General features: G+C 26.5%; 1 protein-coding gene across 2 annotated transcripts; it reads left to right on the forward strand.

The window, feature by feature from the left end:
* The first annotated feature begins 1,452 nt into the window (after positions 1–1,452).
* LOC101240913 (cadherin EGF LAG seven-pass G-type receptor 2) lies at positions 1,453–21,006 on the forward strand. Of its 2 annotated transcripts, XM_065795936.1 has the most exons (10): positions 1,453–1,560; positions 1,667–1,741; positions 2,279–2,393; positions 4,776–4,990; positions 6,630–6,785; positions 7,048–7,245; positions 7,739–7,943; positions 12,460–12,746; positions 12,831–12,968; positions 20,523–21,006. In XM_065795936.1, exons 3-10 carry the CDS (start codon positions 2,330–2,332, stop codon positions 20,721–20,723), a joined length of 1,464 nt encoding a protein of 487 aa, XP_065652008.1. In that variant the 5' UTR covers positions 1,453–1,560; positions 1,667–1,741; positions 2,279–2,329; the 3' UTR covers positions 20,724–21,006. The 2 variants fall into 2 exon arrangements, with proteins under 2 accessions (XP_065652008.1, XP_065652007.1); XM_065795935.1 differs by lacking the exons at positions 1,453–1,560; positions 1,667–1,741 and having other exon boundaries at positions 2,103–2,393.
* Positions 21,007–22,473: the final 1,467 nt, after the last annotated feature.

Here is a 22,473-nt window from a genome sequence, read left to right on the forward strand (position 1 = left end):
GAACAGCTAAGTGGGAATGAGTATTAAAGACACCAGTTATACGAAAATGATCATATTTATTGCTGATCAATTAGTCAAACTATTCAATCATAAACCCTCAAAAGCAATTTTTATAAATCTTATTATAAAATAAAAATTTAGGGCGAAAATAAAACCATTGGTGTTCGGAATTACCCTACATACGTGGGGTAATTCCGAACACACCGTTAGAAAATCACAAACACTGTTGTGTAATACCGAATAAAATGCTATTTGTAATATTTAAGTGCAAAAATTATACTATGCAACAACAACAACTAAAGGAATGGTTTTATATCCATAGTAGCTACAACAGAAATGTTACTTAAGAAAAAAGTTGCATGAAATTATAAGAAAATATTAGAATCAGATTAACGTGAACAACAACTACAGCTTCATTACACTACTGCACGTCTGGAACTGAGCATGGGATCCCGTCTAAAAACCGTCTCTCCCGGTTAAAAGAAATTTTTAAATATATTTTTTCATGTTCGGAGTTAACCTGTGTTTGCCATTACCCCATTTTCCCCTAATTCGTTTTACGGATTATACATTAAGCAAACAACTTTATATTTCCTTGTACCACAAAGAAAAGTGCTTGCGAAAGGTGTGAATTTCAAACTCCATTGCGTACTTGGTAATACCGAGCTAGACTTTGTTTCTGCGTATACCAGTCTTTCTTTTTAATGCTCAGGGCCGACAACGCCGGAGGGAGAAACACGTACTCCCCCCCCCCCCCACACACACACACTTTTATTCTAAAGGATCTTTTTTTTCTTAGTAAATTTTAGACATAGAGGACTTTTTTTAGAAATTGACGATCGTGTCGAAACTCGTATCGTCGGCCATGATGCTCGTTTTCAGTATTTAAGAACATTGCCGTAACAACATTTAGATATTAAAAAAATGAGTTGCCGACAATAAATGTTGTGTCCCCACGGTCTTAGAAAAGTAAACCTAACAAAAAATAGTCTTGTGCCAAAATTAAATCTTTGCAAAGATGTCATTTTAACACATGATTTTTTTTTTTAGGTTTATCTGTTATCGACTACCAAATTTAATATAAACTCTGGTAGTCAGTTTTGGTAGTCGAAACTTCAAAAACATCTGAACAAAATAAAAGATTGCATTGCATTGCGCTAAACTTTTGTAGAGAATTTCGAGAATAAATGAAAAGATCTAAATTTTGTTGAATTTTTGTTTTCAATTTTAAGTTAAAAAAATCTTAACTTTTGTTATTCTAAAATGTTCATGGTTTATTGTTAATTTATAACTCATTATTACGTAATAAACTTTATTACGATGTTTAACTTGAATTACAATAACTAACTTTTATATATGTATAAATGCTTATTTTTAAATCTTTCTCTGAGCCTGTGTTTTTCGTTGAGGCAAAAAGTTAAGTAATTGCGTTAATACTTATTTTCTCAAAATAGCTAAGGATTACAGGCAATACTATGCACTCATCCAGCCGATTTCCGACTTCGACGTGTGGCAAGCCTTTGTATTATTCAAAACTCAAGTGTAATAAATTTTGCTACGGTAACAGTGTTCATAACAAAATTGATATTTATTTATAAAAATTATTGACAATAATTTTATAAAACTTTTCCAACTTTATTAAAATTTTTTTTAAATTTCTTATTAGGAATACTATGGTAAAATTGGCTACTTGGGTTTAAAAAAGGAAAAAAAGTTTGCAATTGTTAAATAACAATAAAAAGTAAAAGATTTTATTATAAATTATCAACATTTACCTTTGTTATTATTAAATATCGGTAATATTGCAATTGTTATTTACCCATATTTTATTAAGTATCGGTTATATTAAAATTGTTATTTACCGTTGTTATTATCAACTATCGGTAACATTACTATTGCAATTTTTTTCCGAAAAAACTGTTATAGTTTAAAATATTTCAAATAATTTAATAAAATAAAATAAGAAAGCATGGCATATAATTTGTTCATTTAATTCGACTACCTTCAGCATTACAAGACATCATCCTATTGATTTTAAAGACTGTACTTTTAGCACTATGTATTTTGAAATCAATAAAGTAATTATAAAAAAGAATTCTTTTATAAGTTATGGGAAGCAAAGATAAACATACCTTTGCTATTAAAATGATCAGAACAAATTACTTGTTTCAAACATCAGTAAATTTTGTCGTCATTAAATTTTAAAAGTTATAATTCAGAGAGTACTGACAATTTACTTAAAGAAACAAAATATTTTTTATGGATTTTGTTGATTTAGCGTTGCATCAATTTAAACACGCCGTTAGATAGTTGCTTGTTTTCATAAACGATGTATTCGATTATTATTATGCTTGGATGGTGTACTTTTGCAGCAGCCATTCCTAATAAAAGAGGTATTTTTTTTTTATTATTATTTGTTGACAACTTTTTTATCCTGATTTCTTGAAAGCAATTTTTGCAGTTTTTGATGTAGAATTGCATTTGTCTATTGAAAACGTGTTATTAACTTTATTAAGGATATCGGCAAAATATTTAATTGCATTAACTTTTTATTTGCATTTTAATTTTAAATTGTTTTCGGAATATCTAAATTTAAAATCGCGCCAGCGTTATTTACGCGTAGCTAATTAGGCGAATTAATTTTTTCAAATAAAGAGATAAACACAGTAACTATATTTTTATTGATAGTAAGATTTAATAATTTTTTTATTAGTTTTTCAATAGTTTTTACCGTTTTATAATATGGAAAGTTTTTTAAAAAAATTTGAATTTCTACACACATTTTATTCTGTTATTTAGAACTTTTAAAATATGAATATAAATGTATGAATACTTGTGTAAAACTCTTTGCAGACCAATTACGTAAATAAGTCTTATTTTAAACATTTAATAAAATGTCAAATAAACATATATTACTTCTAATTTTTTTTGCCTGAATATAGTAGTCTAACCGAGATAGCAATGTGTGATATTTCTCTTGGTTTTAAAAAGTTTTAGATAAATATGTATAAAAATACGCTGTTTGTGAGGTTGCGGTACGATTTAAAAAGTACTTTGCTATAAATCATTCGATTTTAAAACATCGTTTACTCGTTAAACACAATGTTAAGCAAGTTAAAAATAAAATTTTATTTCTTATGAGTTCTGAAATAGAAAAAAAATTTTCTAATGTACAGGTATTACTAAAAGCAAAAACGGGTCAAAATCTCGCGATTTTTAAGTGTTTTGAGAATTTATTTTCTAATAAAGTTTCAAAACTTTATCGTATATAAAAACATAAATTAACTTTATGTAAAGTTTTACATTAACACTCTTTTAACGTTCTATTAACGTTTTGCTAACGCTCTATTGAAGCTCAATTAAAACTCTAAACATAAGACCAACATTGAATATTACTAGACACGAAACTTGAAGTTTTTGAGCAACGTTTAAATGCTTAGGAACATGTCATTAGAACTCAATTAGGAGAGAGTTAAAATAGTCTTATTAAATTACTAATGAATAATTAAAAAAAAAAACGAAAAGCTCTGCAATAATCCAACTAGACAAAACTTTACGCAAAAGCCATATGTCACCAGGAACTAAGAGTAAAATAGATTCTCATCTTAGTGAGAATCTATTTTACTCTTTGTACCATCTAAGGAAGAAAAGATTCTCATCTTGGTGTAAATCTATGTATACACAATGTATGGAACCTACTGTGTTATTATTTATAAAGATTTTTCAAGCACATTTAGTTATATAGTACTTTTCTACTAGCAAGATAAATTATCGATTAGAGGTGGTGGAACAAAATGATTGTCTTTCCCAGTGGGCACGCGTCATCCGGGGAACGTCCGACAAACGTCCCCCCCAACGACGGTTAAAATCATTAAGGTTAAATATATATATATATATATATATATATATATATATATATATATATATATATATATATATATATATACACATAGCTTACATCTGATGATCGCTTTTGCGTGACACTTCTAGTTATGTGATTGAAGTATATCTTATTAAAAGATTTAGTTATCACTATATTATTTACACTGCATGTTGTATTGATTAATCTTACTGGAAATATTAACACAATTCCTTCAATATATATATATATATATATATATATATATATATATATATATATATATATATATATATATATATATATATATATATATATATATATATATATATATATATATATATATATGTATTATGTATATGAGGCATGCTAGACCGTATTATATAGGCATGTATTATGTATATGAGGCATGCTAGGCCGGCTTACATTTTAATTTATTTATGTTTAATATTTATCTATAAAAGTTAAACTTGTTTACATGACAAACGGGCTAGCCCGGATAACTGATCTCGCCAAATTTCAGTGTAATCGCACGCAAGTAAGGCAATTTTTTTTCATATAAAAACAAACAAGTGAGTCTGCCACGCTAATAAATGTAACTGTTTGGATAAAATAAAACATGTTATTACTTTTATCCAATCAAAGACACTCCCAACTGTTTCCAAAACAACCAGTTAAATAAAAATTTCCTAAAATTCCAATGTAAACAATAATATTTTTATGTTTTTGTTTTTTAGTCAGCCTGGTTAATCGGGCCAAACCCGATTTATATAAACAGGCTCTTAATGTAGTTACTTTGATGCTCCTTTTTAAAACTATTTTGCATGATAAAAGCAAAAATCACTTTTTATTTATAAACCTTTCAAGTGCTTATCGGTAATAACCTTGAAATAAATATCTTTTAACATTTTTTTAGACTATAACTTCAAACCACGTTTCTTGAAAGATCGTATAAGTATCAGCGAACCTGAGAACACTAGTCCAGAAAAAGTTATAAAAGACATAAGTGAAATTGTAATTGACGACGAAGGTGATAAATTAACGTACGCACTTGATAATAAAGGAAAAAGCATATGCACAATTGGCAGTAGTGATGGTAAACTTAGATTTAAAGAAAAACCTGATCGAGAAGTTAGTACAACTATTTGATTTTAGTAATTTAAAGGTTTTCTTTTTTTAATTTTTAAAGTGTATTTTCTAAAATGGTTATTTTTAAAAGGCAACATTTTTTTTAAACACGCAAAAAAAGAAAGATCAACTTGTAATGTCAAAATATGTTTGTCCTTCTCTCGTTACCTTTTCCTCGGATGTTTCTGATGATTTAACAATGATTTATCAGAAACATCGAAAACAAAATTGATATTGACTTTTGAATGCTGCTCAATAATTTTAAAGAAATCAATTGTTTATAATTTAATTTATAATATATTCATAAGAGTTTGAATAATCATATGGCTTTTTATAAAGCATAGTTAGATGTAATTTAAAAAAATAATTTTGGATACAAATTAAGAATTGGGTGTCGTAGTTATGGTTACTTCCCAATCAATCGTTATGTCCCAACTAATTTAACTTTAGAATACACAAAGCTTAATTGGAAGTTTTGTTTAAAAATTTATTTCCTAACCATTTTTTATTCTATTTGTTTTTTAACCATTATTTTCTTAACCATTCTTACTATATTATCCATTCTTAACTGCATTATGTAAGTATTATACATAAGTATGAGAAGGTATATATAAGTATGAGAAGGTATATATAAGTATGAGAAGGTATATATAAGTATGAGAAGGTATATATAAGTATGAGAAGGTATATATAAGTATGAGAAGGTATATATAAGTATGAGAAGGTATATATAAGTATGAGAAGGTATATATAAGTATGAGAAGGTATATATAAGTATGAGAAGGTATATATAAGTATGAGAAGGTATATATAAGTATAAGAAGGTATATATAAGTATGAGAAGGTATATATAAGTATGAGAAGGTATATATAAGTATGAGAAGATATTTACTTCTACGTTGCCGCTAGCGCAGCGGTAATAAAGGTTTTTTTTTTTATTTTTTTTTGTAAACTGATACAATATGTGTTCGTAATATGCACAACAGATGAGTGAAAGACAGCAAAGACAAAATGAATAGAATAAAATGATTTGTTCATCTAAAAAAACTGCAACAATAAATGTGAATCATTATTATCATGTAAAAAGTTTATTTAATATTATGGGGAATTATACATTCACTTTGAAGTCGCTTTGAAGTTGCTACTAGTCTTATCTTTTTCGGATTTTGCGATACGCAAAAGATAATGAAGACTCTTTAAAACAACTTTTTTACAATTTTATATTTTAATGGAATATTAATTGAATAGGTGCTTTATAAGCAGAAGAGATCATTAAAGGATTTTAATTGAGTTTTGCGCTGCGCTCTTTGACCTTAAAAGCGTGATAGCGGTTATGTTACACACATTATAGGAAAACATATTTTTCTGCAGCGTCGTTTATGATATCAATATACCTTATAATTGTTTTTATTTTTTTAAACTGAAGTTTTTTATTTTTGTTGAACTGAACTAATTTTTAAAAATAATGTTTTCAAAATTAATCTCAATCTTAAATGTTGATATTGCAAAAATGGAAACATCGAAACACTATTTTATTAAACACTATTTTGTTAAACACTATTGAATTTTATCATAATTCATTTGGCAATTAAAACAAATCAAAAGTTTTATGTTGAATAATTTTTGTAAATTTTAATTTTAGATTTGTTCTGAGTATGAATTCAAGATTTTAGTATCTGATGATTTTGAAGGTGGCATCAATAGAGAAACACCTCTAGACGTTTATCTTTATATTTTGGACGAAAATGATAACAAACCTATATTTATCAACACCCCATATATTTGTCATGTTTTGGAGGTATTAGTAATTAAATTATGACAATATTGTCTAGTGTAGTATTTAACGTTAAGCAACCTTATGAAACTAATCGCATTGCAGCAATACCTAATTTTTTTTAAATAACGTTTACTTTTTTTAATCATAGTAATTTTGTTTGATTTTATGTTACTTTTACTTTTTTTTCGCATGAACTTTTTATTGAATTAATTAACTTTTCACTGACTTGTTAAGCTTTTCATTGACTTAGATAACATGTTGATTATTATCTTTTTTTTTTTAGACAATTCCAATTGGCACAGAAATATTCCAAGTACTTGCTTCAGACAAAGACGCTGGAAATAATAGAATACTTCGTTATGTTTTTAAAGATAAATCAAATGACTACTTTTTCCTACACCCAAACAGTGGAATTATAACTTTGACAAAATCACTTGATCATGAAACCAACAAAGTTCATACTCTAATTGTTGAGGCACAGGTCAACATTTTAATCTTAAAAGATTTTTTATTCAACATAAATAGATTTTTAAAAACTAATCTGTGAAAGTAATACCTTTAACAAACTGTTGGTCATTAATACTATTTCCGCTTTGATAAAATATTTGTCATAGCTGACAATTATAGATAGATTAATTGCATAATTCTGCAATTATTTTTTTTTATTGTTTTTTTTATATAAAACTCTGTATCATAGAGGGATTTTATTTTTTCGTTCCTATATACATAAACATATGAATTGTTTAACATTATTAATAGTGTATAATAGATAAAAATTTTCTCATGATATGAAATAAATAACATTTTTGAATATTTGTTTAGGAGTTTATATTTTTATAGGGTGTTTAACACATCTGATGGTAATAAAGGGTGTTTAGCAAACCTAAGGCGTTTTATGTAAAAAGATCTAGTTAAAAAAAACTTAAAATATAATAATTTTATTTCATTTAAATGTAAATATTTCTTTCCACTAGGATGAAGGTTTAGAAAAGCAAACGACTGAAACAACAGTAATTGTAAATGTTGGAGATGTCGGAGATAACAAACCTTATTTTATATTTCAACAATACGATAAAGAAATTGAAGAAAATTTACCAAAAGGTACAAAAGTCGCTGCTCTTGTTGCTGTTGATGGTGATTCGTCGTTGAAAAACAAAATTAACTACGAGATTATTGCAGGTAAATAATTGTTGTGGATAGTTTATATAAATCAGTAAACAAAGTTAAAATTTTAATGATTTTAATGATTTTAAACAAGTAAAAGAATTGTTAGATAACTTTGAATCAATAAAACAAGCATTAACCAATTGAGAAATTATATTGAAAATATCCATATCTGCGTATTAATTTCAATTTGTGCGAGTATAAAAATAATAATCCGGCTGACAATCTTTTATAATAATATTTAAAGCAACCGAAGTATATACATTTAATGAGAGGTAAAAGAAATAATGAAGGAGATGTATTACCACCAGATGCGATTTTAGCGGAAGAGGGTTCACCCCCTTTCCCCCAAAGAAGGTGATATTTAAGTTATAGTTGGTTATTTTACGAATTTAGTCGGCTAGTGGGTATTTGATAAATTCAGTTCGGCAAATTTTAGTTTTGAGGCCTTTTTTTTTTTTTTTTCGCTTTTCTTTTTCTTTTTTGTTTTTAACGAGCCAGTCAATACTTTTTAAAGATTCACCCCTCATTTTATTCGTAGAATCGCCTCAAATTATCACAGTAAAACCTCTCGTAACAAAAATGTTTTAAAAGTTTTTAATCGGCAAAATGCTTTATTGTAAAATAATTTAATTATTTAATACACAATCATCGTTTATCCAGAAATTATGCAAAGGCAGAAAACAATTCAGAGGTAGAAAACTATACAAAAGTAGTAAACTATTCAGAGAAAACTCTGCAAAAAAAAGTTTGAGAGAGAATAAAATGATTTGAAAATGATTTTCAAAGGTCGATGTAAATTTTTTATATAATTTAGAGTTGCTCTTAAATATTTTTGTTCAATTCAACCTATACACTTTTTTATGAAAATATAAATGTCATTCCTCCCAATCGCTAGCAGGAGTAAGTTAAAAAAATACATCAGTTGTAAAAAAAAAAAAATTCCATGTTTTGCAAAACGTCTATAGGAAGTACTAATAGACCGAGTTTGTTACTTTTGTAACAATGTTAAGTTACTCTTTCAAATTAATAGGCATGTACTTTCAAAATAATGCTAACACTTGTCTGTGAAGATAGTAACGTGAAATATAATTTAAACTTTCTTTTAAGTTGATTTTGACATTATTATACAACAATGAAAATTATTTTTAATTTTTTACTTTATCATAAATAACGTTATTTGTTTTAAATTTTATGTACGTATTATGTACGTAAAATATATATGTTGTTTTTAATTTTGTTTTTACGTACATATATATATATATATATATATATATATATATATATATATATATATATATATATATATATATATATATATATATATATATATATATATATATATATGTATATATATATTTATACATATATATATACATATATATATATATATATATATATATATATATATATATATATATATATATATATATATATATATATATATACTATATATATATATATATATATATATATATATATATATATATATATATATATATATATATATATATATATATATATATATATATATATATATATATATATATATATATATATATATATATATATATCAGAGCCAAGGCCCATTCGAGGGGGGAGCCTCGACACTGATATATATATATATACACTGCAGGCCAAAAGTTTCCGGACACTTGGATTTTGTTTAATTTTTTAATTAAAACTCCCATAATTATTTCAAAAAAATTCTCATATCATATTTATTTTATAAAAGATACATATAGTTACTATTTAAGAAAAAAAAAAAGAAAAAGAAAAAAAGAAAAAAAATACTAACAACACTATTATTATTAAACTGTCTTTTCGTCAAAAAATAACCCACGAGTTTTTATCACTTTTTTTGCGATCCGTGGCATCCTATTTATTAATTTATCTATAATTCGGGTGTAATTGATAACCCGGATTCTTCTAATATCTGCCACAGGTGCTCTTTGGATGTTGGGCATTTTTGTCTGACCTTTCTGTCCAATTCTTCCCACAGTAACTCTATTGGGTTCAAATCTGGTGATTGGGCCGGCCAGGTCATGTTTTTGAGGACACCATTATCCTCTTGTTCCTTTATGTAGTTCTTACATAATTTTGAGGTGTGTTTAGGGTCATTGTCCTGCATAAAAACAAAACTACGACCAATAGTTCTTAAGCCAGAAGGTATAGCATTGTTTTCTAGAATTGTTTTATATTGTTCTTTTTTCATAATACCCTCAATTTTAACTAGGTCACCAACACCAGCTGAAGAAAAACATCCCCATACCATAACTGACCCACCACCATGCTTGATTGTCGGCACTAAACACTCTGGGATCATTTTTTCTTTTGTTGTTCTTCTGATGTAAATTCTACGTTTTTGCCCAAACAGTTCAAATTTGGACTCGTCGGTCCATAGTACTTTTCCCCAGTCTCCTTCTGTCCGATTTTGGTGGTCTATAGCCCATTGTAACCTTTTCTTTTTATTTCCAATCCGTAGCAACGGTTTCCTGACCGCTATACGGCCAGAAAGTCCTGCTTGTCTAAGACGTCGTTTCGTAGTGGTTAATGAAATAGATTTTGAATGACTCCTATTAAAGCCTGAAGTTATTTCCGGGGCCGTAAGTCTTCGATTCCTTTTACTCATCAATATTATACTATTATCTTCTGCTTTTGTTGTTTTCCGTGGTCTACCAGATCTTTTTTTGTCTTCAAAAATGCCTGTTTCTTTCCATCGTTTGATGGTATCTTGTACAGTACTTCTGGCAACTTTTAATTTTTTGCAAATTTTACGAACTGAATAACTTTCTTTATGTAATGTAATTATTTCAGAACGTTTTGCAACCGTTAAAGAAAGTTTCTTACCCATATTTTTAGTTAAATAGTCGAATTATAAAATTTTAAAATTTTTTTCAAGATTTTTTAATGAAACCATCATTAATACCAAATGAAAACTAAACAAAACTAAATATTCTTAATCATTTTAGTCGGCTATCATTATATTATAAATATTTACTTCATGTTTCAACAAATAAATAACAAGACCAAACTCTTAAGAGTAATGTAACGCTATATATCAAGTTAAAATAAACAATTAAAAAAAAAACTTACTTATTTAAGTTTGAGGTCAGTAATACCTAATTACTGACCTCAAACTTACATAAACACTTAAAATTAGTAAGTTTAAGTATTATAAATTAATTTTATTGGTTAATTTAATGATACAGGATAGATTTTAGCTTTTTATATAAAAATATCAAGTGTCCGGAAACTTTTGGCCTGCAGTGTATATTGCAAGTTAAATAAAACGAATTAGATGCCTCTAAATACATCTGGGACTCATTTTGAAGGAATTTATCACAATAAAAAATGTTATTTAATACTAGCAGCAATAGTTGTTTGACTCCACAACCTCCTAGGAGTTTTTAGCCTATTATCAACTGTCTCAATCTGCAAATTCACATCTCTTTTTTCTAAAAACATTACCACTTTCTGTGCAGAGCAGAAAACACGGCAAAATTAGTTTTTCAAATATAACCTCAAGAGAAAAAAAGAAGAAATAGTTCTTCAAAGTTCTGAAGTACTAGTGCTACTTTTTTCCTCTCGAAATTTTATTTGAAAAACTGATTTTACAAAGAAAAAATACTTTAAGTCCAAAATAAGATTTCCATAACCTTGGTAACAAACCAGCCTTTTTAACTATATGATAACATATGATAACAAAATATATTGGTGTACATTATTTTCTATTGTTTTTGTCTTCGTAAATGAACTCAGATATATTAATAAAGCCATTATTACAAAAATAACATAAAACTTCCACATCTCCACTATCTCTGCAAAAATTTATCAAAAAAATACTGAAGGCTCACAAGTGTATAAACACTTACTTTTTATAATTTCAAGTTAAATTTGCTTATATAATCGAAACGATGGTTTAAATTATAACGAGTTTCCCGCGCATAATTAAGCGCTCCGCATTAGAGAACGTCGACAAAGTACGTACGCTTGGATGGCGAGTGTGGGTCTGTAAATGGTGTATATAAGATAGGGGCAGGTGGTCAATTAAAAAAATGAAGAAGACACTAAATTAAAAAAGTATTATAAAATTTTGGGTAGTTAGGTCAAAAGCGTAGGTAATTATGGGGAGGTGGAGGTTACTCAAAAAAGCGTATAGAAAAATGCGGGAGGGAGAGGGGGGGGGGTCAAAATAAAAGTATACTTACTTTATAGACAACCCCTTAACGTGAATCTTAAAATATTAGTTTTAACATTTTTTCAGATTTCTCTACAAAATATTACACAGAAAATAAAAAGTGTTATTTTTACAATACACAGAAAATAAAAACATTTTATACATTGCGCGCAGATAGATTCAAAATAAAAAGCACATTTTTTTCAAATTTTTCAAATTTGAACATAAAAATTTTTGTTGTGCTAAAAAAATTGTTTTTTTTTTTCTTTTAGTGCACAACTTTTTAATTTGAAACTTAAAACTTTTTGTGGCGCTTAAAAAATTGTTCATTTGTTATTCTTTTACTTTTAGGGGATGAGTATGGCTTATTTTTTATTGATAGAAACACTGGTGTAATCACAGTTGAAGGTCATCTTGATCGTGAGTATTATTCTGAGTTCAAACTGCGTGTGAAAGCTTATGAAGTTGAAGAAATACACTCGTTTAATACAATTGACTTAAAAATAAAACTTGTTGATGTAAATGACAACTTCCCAAAGTTTGAACAAAATGAGTACGTTGTAAATGTACAACAAGATCAGGCTCATCCGCAAACTATTATCAGCGATAATATAAGGGCTGTCGATGAAGACGCAACAGTAAGATGTTAAATTATTTTGACACGTTTTTTATAAAAACTATGATAATAATAGTGTTTGTTGATTCATATAAAATATTTTCAGATTAAAAACAATCATCTGTTTTATTGGATCGAAGAACAGGATGATAATGACAAGCTTTTTGATGTTTTATCAGATAGAGGAACATTGATGTTAAAAAAAAACTTGGAAAATCTTAGTCGGAATACTTTTAAATTTAAGGTTTAGTTTTTGACATTAGACAAATTTATATATATGTGTGGGTGCGCATTTATATATATATATATATATATATATATATATATATATATATATATATTATATATATATATATATATATATATATATATACAGCGGTGACCAAAAATTAAAGACCATTCATTTTTTTTTCAAAATTTATTTTTAACCTTAGTATAATTTTATTTTGGAAAAAGGTATCAAAAAAAGAAAAACATTTTTAGAAAAAATTTTTATTGTATTTTATATTTATTATAAAAGAATTTATAATTTTTTTACAAAATAATGTAAAAAAATTAAAAAACTGACTAGTAAAAAATATAAATGGGAAAAAAAATTGGACAAAATTTTAAGACCAGTTTCAAAAATATTTCAAAAAGCAATAAAAAATAATTTAGAAACGTGTTGTTCCTCCATTTGTTTTCAAGCACTCTTATGCTCATTCTGGCATTGAATTCATTAAAGTTTTGATTACTTCATCAGGCACATTTTTCAAATGATGAGAGATAGAAGATTTCAAATCTTCCAAATTGTAAAGTTGTTTTTTACCAAGCTTGTGATCAAGCCACAACCATAAATTCTCTATTGGATTCAAGTCTGGACTATTGGCAGGCCATGGAAGCACTTGAATTTTATTAGAATTGATCCAATCGCTGAGAACATGCGCTTTATGGCGCGGCGCATTATCTTGCTGGAAAATAAATCCATCTTGCAACTGCCATAAATCAATGCTAGGAATAAGCGAGTTTTCCAAAATTTTGATGTATCTTTCCTTGTTGAGTCTACCATCGAATAAATGAAAAACGTCAACTCCACAGGCACTCACACAGGCCCAAATGCCTATTGAACCACTGCCTTGTTTTGTTCGTTTCAAAATGCATGATTCATCGAACCGTTCGCTTGGTTCGATGAATCATGCATTTTGAAACGAACATTACGCGACCTTTTCTGTTGTCTACCTCAACGTTCATTTCATCACTAAAGACCACACGACTCCACTGATCTGTTGACCAATTTTTATGTAGTTTGCACCACTCTTTCCTGGCAAATTTTTTTTTTTAATTTAAGCGTGGTTTTTTTGCAGCAACACGCCATAAATAATTTAAATTGTGGAGGACCCTTTGCACAGTTCTAGGGCTTGCTTTCAGACCATATGACAGTGTCCATTTCGTAGACAAGTCTGTAGATGATGCTTGTCTGTTTTCTTTCATTAATCTCACCAGCGAGCGAACATCACGGTCATTTGAAATTTTATTGCGTTCAGTCCTATGACGATCATTAATTGACCGGGTCTCTTTGTATCGTTGAATTATGTTAATAATGCAAGAGTGAGACCTTCCGAGCTTTTCTGCTATTTGTCTGATGCTATAGCCTTCTTCTTTTAATACAAGAGCCGCGTATCTCTCTTTTTCTTCGATCTTTACATGCATTTTTGCAATATTTTTATATCGTAATAAGCAATTAAGACAATTAAAAAAAATAATGGATTATTATTTTTAATAAGTGCAAATTAAAGATTTGAAAGTGGTTGTTAAATTTTGTCCAATTTATTTAAAGAAGATTTATAAGTACTCATCAGTTTTTTAATAAGTTAAACGCTATTTAATTAGAATTAGATTTAAAAAATTATACCACTTTAATCCGTATGTTTTAATTACCAAGATATTAAAAAAAAAAAATTTAATATGTCAATTAGAATCTTCTTAATTTTAATTTAAAGATTAAGAAACCAACTAAAAAATGAGTGGTCTTCAATTTTTGGCCACCGCTGTATATGTACAGTGCTCGAAGTGGAAAGGAAAAAGAAACGGGATGGTATTCGGTAAATTAAAAATACCATCCCACCTAATCATTGTTATATATAGAGATTTATAAAAAGGTGGCGAGTTGGTTTATACTTTCTAAAAAAAGTGACGAGATGGCATCCCGCCTCACATCAAGCACTGTAGATATATATATATATATATATATATATATATATATATATATATATATATATATATATATATATATATATATATATATATATTATTGTTATTATTATTATTGTGCGGTTGTGGCGCAGTGGTAAGAGCTTTTGCTTTAGAAGCAGGAGATCCTGGTTCAAAAACGAGCTCCGGACATATTTTCGCGTCACGGTAAGGAAGAAGGCGCGGAAGTCCATTTAACTTTCTGGTTAAATGGACTTCCGCGGTGCTCTGTGACAAGACCATTTGGTCTTCTTGGGGCACCTAAATTTAAAAAAAAAAGAAATTATTTTGTAAACATTAATAAATACGAATTTCTCTCGATACTAAATTTGTTTTTTAAAAGAAATTTTTGCTGGATTGTTGTGACCAGCGTCTTCAGCTTACAAGTTTTTTGTTTGTTTTTGTTTATATCTTATTTTTAAAACGGCAGTTCTATTTTATGTCAATGGGGTGGTTTTATCTTTTTCTGACGTAAGTGCGTCAGAAATGGTGTCTAGAATTTTGTTGACACATATTGTCCCTCAACTAAATTGATATCATTTTGTTGAGGGGCACATTGGTTTTTTTTTAATCTTAAACTTAATTTATATTCACCGACGAATTTCAAATTTGATTCAATTATTTCTTATTGATCGGTTTTTATGACATTATAAAGTTTACACCCCCCTCAAATTGAGGGGACTGTAAATTTTATAAGGTCATAAAAGTCGATCAACAAAAAATTATTGAATTAAATTTGAAATTTGTTGATGAATAAAAATTAAGTTTAAGATTAAAAAAAAAAGATTTGACTTAGTGCCCTCCTCTTTGGGACTGGGAGGGCTAACGTTTTGGGGTTTTTGTTGTTCCAAGTCTCCAATCACCGCAATTTTTTGCATAGCATCCTCATTCCTCATATATATGAACATATTTAAATATGGAGTTTTCTTCATTTTTAAAATTGCTTAGCTCAAACATCAAAAAAAGTTGTCTACGGCCATGGACACACATGAGACATTGTGCACAACGAAATAACTGGGGCAGTTGCAGAACTCTGAGTCAATGCTAAAAAGTTTGATAGGAAAGTTCGTGATGCACTGCTAAGCATGCTCATATATATGAACATGCTTAAATATGGAGCTTTCTTCATGTTTCAAAAATGCTTAGCTCAAACATTTAAAAAAGTTGTCTACGGCCTGGGCGTGGCTAATGCAGATCGTTCTGTTTTATTTTCTATTGTACTGTTTTTGTATTGTTGCGTGCGTGTTTTTATTTGCTTTTTTATTTCATCTATAAACTTTTTGCTACAATGACATTTAATAAAATAAACTCCTGGGTGGCTGTTCATTTGTAGTTTGGATTTATTTCTTGATGTTAATATTGTCTCTAGGTTCAAGTTTGATTTAAAGACCGTTTTATATCCTGCCTTCCTGAACACCTTGCGTAGTTTAGGAGACATTATTGGTACCCAAGGTAATGAAATCGTTGGATACGTACTGGTGATGTTTTTAATTTTTTTTGTAGTCATTTGTGAGCTTTTGTTTTTTCGTTTTATTTCTTTTATGATATTTATGAGATTGGACTGTTTATAGCCATTTGCGATAAATACTTGAATAAGGAATTTCAGTTCATTTTCTATATGTTTCTGACTGCATACATTAAATGCTCTATGTATGAAACCCTTGAATATTCCATTTAAAACTTGTGGGTCATGGTTTGATGTTGTCTTTGCATTTTTTCTGTGTATTTCAAATTTTACCATTTTACAATATTTACCATTTTTGTTATTTATTATGCACATGTCTTAAAAATTTAGTGTTTTTTGTCATTTTCAAATTCGATAGTATATTGTATTTTTGGATGCTGTTGATTAAGTATTGTCTTAAATTGATCAGCCTGGGCAGTGTTAGGGACTCTAGCATGACTGTCATCTACGTATCTATAAAATTACTTTAAACCAATAAACGGGTTGGTTTTCAACGCTGTATTAAGTGCTCTTTTTTCAAGATGTTGAAGAAAAGATTTAGCTAAAACTACCACAAACGAAAGACCTATTGGACCTGAATTTTCAAGTTCATGTATTTCATTTTTCTATAAAAAGTATGGTCGGTATAATCACAGTTTATCAGAAGTTTCACAGGTTGTTAGAACTTTTATTTCTTTCATGTTTAATTTTGTCGCTTTTTCAAAGTTATCGCTCACCTCCAATAGACTTATGAGTACTTCAATTGCTTATTTAAGAGGAAAAGACGGGTATAAGTTTATAACGTCCAATGATACCTGAATGTCGTCACTATATATGTCCTACATATTTTTTTTTTCTACGAATCGTTGCGAATTTTTTAATCGAGTTGGGTTTCCATTTAATATTGGTTGTATTAGTTTTACTAAGTAGAGATTCCGTAGTTTGGTGTGCCTATTGTAGATACTACAATTCGCATTGGATAAGATTGCTCAGGTTTGTGTGTCTTCACAACACCTTACATAGGAGGTGATATCGGGTCACTGGGATAAATTTGCTGATATTCATTTTTTGTGAACCGACCTTTTTTATTTAATTTTAATAGTTGGAATTTGATTTTCATTGCGTACCTTTGTGTCGGTTTCTCATTGATAATTTTAGTTTGCCCAATTTGTTCTCGAATCATTTTTATTGCTTTATCATGAGGGATCGTTACAAAGCTCATTCCTTTATCAAATGGGTGTATATTAATATTATTATTGTTTTTTAATTGTGCTTTCCGTTGTTAATAAATAAAAAATAAATTTAGTGTCGAGAGAAATTCGTATTTATTGATGTTAATAAAAAAATAATTTAAATACTCTCATACATGCTGTCTAGATTCAATATATATATATATATATATATATATATATATATATATATATATAGAGAGAGAGAGAGAGAGAGAGAGAGAGAGAGAGAGAGAGATATATAAATATATATATATATATAGATATATATATATATATATATATATATATATATATATATATATATATATATATAAACACATGGACACACACATAGCTGTAACATGTAATTTTGTACTGATCTAAATTTTGTACAAATTTTTAATAATTTTTTAATTTCCAATACCTTTTGTGACAAAGTCAGTCATCTCTGCAAAATTTTCAAATCAGAACTACATTCATCTTAAAACCAACCCGGCTATCAAGTTATCTATTGCAAATAGAGAAACCAAATTATGGAATTCTTTTAATTTACTTATTTATTTAATTATATTTATTTTATATTAAATTATATCTTATAAAATAACTGTTACCATTGTAAAAAATTTTGTCCGTAATGTAACCAATAAGCAGATTCATGTCAAATAAAAAGAAGCACTCACTTTTTTTTTCTTCTATTTTTATGACACTTTCTTATTTTACAACTTTTTTTTCCCTGGATTTATTAGCAACGTTAATTCATATTGAAAAAAAAAAACTGAAAAAAAAATAAACACTTAAACACTATTCATAAGTTTGCATAAACACGCATAAACAAGTTTATATGTTTCCGGAATTTTTTTGCATACTATTAATCGGAATTAAATTTTGAACAAATTAGTGTTTATATTTTTTTACTTCGAACTTCGTAAATCTATGTACTATTTATATGGCCTATTTTTTGTTCATTTTAACGATAAAATGAAAAAATTAAAATTTAACTCGATTACAATAATATAATTATTTATCAAAAAAAAAAAAAGTGAGTTCCATATAAAAAATAAGTTACAACGTTTTATTAAAATTTCCGTAATTAGTAAGGACGAAAATTTCTCGGAAATTTTCAATTCGGGAAATTTTTGGAAATTTTTTAAAAAAGATAAATGATTTTATAATTAATGGGTAACATTTTTTTATTTCTTATTTGGGCATTTGTTTTGGGCAATTTTTTATTAAAATATTGGTACGCAGGATATAAAAATTTTAGAAAGCCCATATAACGAGGTTATTGATTAATGAAAGGCAAAAAACAAAGAAACATTTTGCTAAATTTGAATATTTATAGATTTATATTATTTATTTAGAAATAAAGTTAGCAATAAGTATAAAGAACTTATGATTTCGAGTTCCGGTATACATTTAAATCATTATATATTCTGATATATAATGATTTAAATGTATACCGTATTTTTCTACCAACACTGCCATGTGGGCGAGATATGTGTGTGTTTAATTTATTATTATTTTACAGAACATTTAGATCAAATGTGTTTTCTTATGTCATTTTTAGATAAATTATTAAATCTAACACAGTGCATTTATAACATATACCTTTTATAAAAATGTTTTAAATGCATCTTTTTACATAATCTATAATTGTAACATAATTATTAAAATCTTTTTTAAAATTTTGTATGCAACCTTTACACATAAACTTTGTATGCAATCTTTACACATAAACTTTGTATGCAATCTTTACACATAAACTTTGTTTGCAATCTTTACACATAAACTTTGTATCCAATCTTTACACATAAACCTTGTATGCAATCTTTACACATAAACTTTGTATGCAATCTTTACACATAAACTTTGTATGCAATCTTTGCACATAATCTTTGTATGCAATCTTTACACAAACTTTGTATGCAATCTTTACACATAAACTTTGTTTCTTTAAAATACGCTACAAAAATAATACACAATAAAATTTGTTAATCTAAAAAAGATTTTATTCTTTGTATTTAGTGAATATTTTACATCATAGTTGAGAGAAGTAAAAGCTAGAAATATGTTATACACAAGCTCAAAAGACAGACTAACTCGGAAAATATCTACATTTCGTTGTTCCACAAAAGTAATATACGTAAAAGTAATATATAACAGCTAGAACGTTTTTTGACTTTTAAAAAAAATGCGTAATTGATATATTTCATTATAAAAATATGATTAAAAGATGTGCATTTTTCGCTTGTGGGTCTTTATTATTTTATATTTTTGGTTGAAATATTTAAAGAATACCCAAATACAATGATGATAAAGCGCATATTTTTGAAACAAAAAAATGAATTTTATAAAAGTCTAAGTTTATTGCAACAAAAAATTTCCGGAAATTTTCAACTCTTGTAATTAGGAATAATTTGTAATAAAAAGAAAAAGTTTTGAACAAAGTTTTATCCCAACAAGTAAAATAAAGTATTATTTATGTTCAAAATTATTATAAAATTACTTTAAGAATGTAAAACTTCTGTCCGAAAAAAATTATTTTTTGTTAAACACAACTCCCAACCAAGAATTTTTTTAAAAAGAAATTTTGGAGCTTTGTCTTTGTCTTACCAGAATGATTCCACCATATATTTTATTCCAATCACCAGTTTGTTACATTTAAGTTACTATAGTTTTTTAAGTTTAACTTTAGTAAAAGTTTAGAAAACTTTAAGTTAAAAACTATATTGAGCAGCCGTAGTGCAGTGGTTAGCATGCCTCAGAAGCTAAAGGTCAAGAAGCTAAAGTTGTTCAACGCCACCTCTGAGCAAGTGTTAAAAAAACTTAGTCATATTATATTTGCGGCTATTTTTCGGTATAAAACATGTTTTTAAATAATTTATATTTTAAATTTTTATTTTATTATTTTTAGATGTATGCTACAGAAGATCAATCCAACGAACATTATTACGCTGTTGCAAATATAACTGTTCGATTAATACGAGATCAAAAAATTATAAACCAGGAATTTCAGAAAAGTTCATCAAACCATTTATCTTCTGCTTATACAACCTTTTTTATTACAATATTTTCTTTTATATTTTTGAATAATGGTATACCCTCCAAATATTGAGCACATATTGAAAGTATTTTTAAATTAATGCTAGAAAAAACATTCAGCATTACAATAAACTTTACAACACTTCATAATAGAAATTTTTTAAACTTGTTCACTATAATGTTCTTTATATATTACTTGCCTTCCGTTCATTTGATAAAGTTTTCTAAATATTTACAAGTAACAACTTTCAATAATGTTCATACTTATAAATTATTAACTTATTAAGGATTTATTATTTAAATAATATTTTGTAAATATGATGTTCTATATTACGTAACAAAATTTTTTTAACCATTATTATTCTTATTGTTATTTTTTATTAATATATAAACACATTTATACACATGTATATACATGTGTATAAATATATATATATATATATATATATATATATATATATATATATATATATATATATATATATATATATATATATATATATATATATATATATATATATATATATATATATATATATATATATATATATATATATATATATATATATATATAAGAATCATCTAAATGCTCTCGACAAAAAGTATACAAAAGGAGGTATAATTCAATTTTTAACTTTTAATTCTTCAACGGTTTTAACAATTTGGAAACAATCAAAGAATTTAATATTCAACAAACTCAAACGAGAAGTCACAGCTTTAAATATGTTTAAAAAATCACTAAGCAAGCGTGTTGCGAAAACGTTTTATTTAATAGATCAGCCAATCTATGAAATAGCTTGCCAAGTGAGTTGGTTAAAGCGCAATCATTTAACAGTTATAAAGCAGGTCTTGATAGCTGGATGACCAGCAATCAAGCGAATTGGCTGTCATAGTGTCTTAGCACCACACTCACTAGCTCACACTAGTTACATCAATTATATATATATATATATATATATATATATATATATATATATATATATATATATGTATAATATATATATATACATATATATATATATATATATATATATATATATATATATATATATATATATATATATATATATATATATATATATATATATATATATATATATATATATATATGTATAATATATATATATACATATATATATATAATATATATATATATATATATATATATATATATATATATATATATATAAATATAACAGTATATATATATATAATATATATATATATATATATTTATATATATGTATGTATATACTTTTTTATCTTTCAACTTTTTTCAAGAAGCTGGTATAATATAACTTTATGTATATATATATATATGTGTGTGTATATATGTGTGTGTGAGTGTGTGTATATATATATATATATATATATATATATATATATATATACATATACATATATATATATACATACATATATATATATAAATATATATATATAAATATACAAATATATATATATACATATATATATATATATATATATATATATATATATATTTATATATATATATATATATATATATATATATATATATATATATATATATATATATATATATACAAATATTTATTCTTTATTACATTCTTAAAGATAAAATAGGCAGATAATATAATAGAAATATAGACTTGCAGATCGTAACTAATTAAATTACAAATCATACCAAACGATCATTAAAAATCATGCATTACAAATCCTATAAACCAATATAAATAATAGATAAAAATGGCTACAAAAGGTTTTTAAGTACATTTGTATATTACGAATTTCAAAAGCTACTTCTTTCAACTTTTTTTTAAAAGACATAATTTCATTCAAAA

This window comes from Hydra vulgaris, chromosome 04, assembly GCF_038396675.1.
Source record: "Hydra vulgaris chromosome 04, alternate assembly HydraT2T_AEP".
Lineage (NCBI taxonomy): Eukaryota > Metazoa > Cnidaria > Hydrozoa > Anthoathecata > Hydridae > Hydra > Hydra vulgaris.

What these genes read in the sequence shown, in the direction of transcription:
- LOC101240913 (XM_065795936.1), top strand. Translation starts at nt 2,330, where the DNA reads ATGTATTCGATTATTATTATGCTTGGATGGTGTACTTTTGCAGCAGCC. An exon ending in CTGTCGATGAAGACGCAACA is followed by an intron (nt 12,747 to 12,830) that starts GTAAGATGTTAA and finishes AAATATTTTCAG; the next exon opens with ATTAAAAACAATCATCTGTT. An exon ending in GGAATACTTTTAAATTTAAG is followed by an intron (nt 12,969 to 20,522) that starts GTTTAGTTTTTG and finishes TATTATTTTTAG; the next exon opens with ATGTATGCTACAGAAGATCA.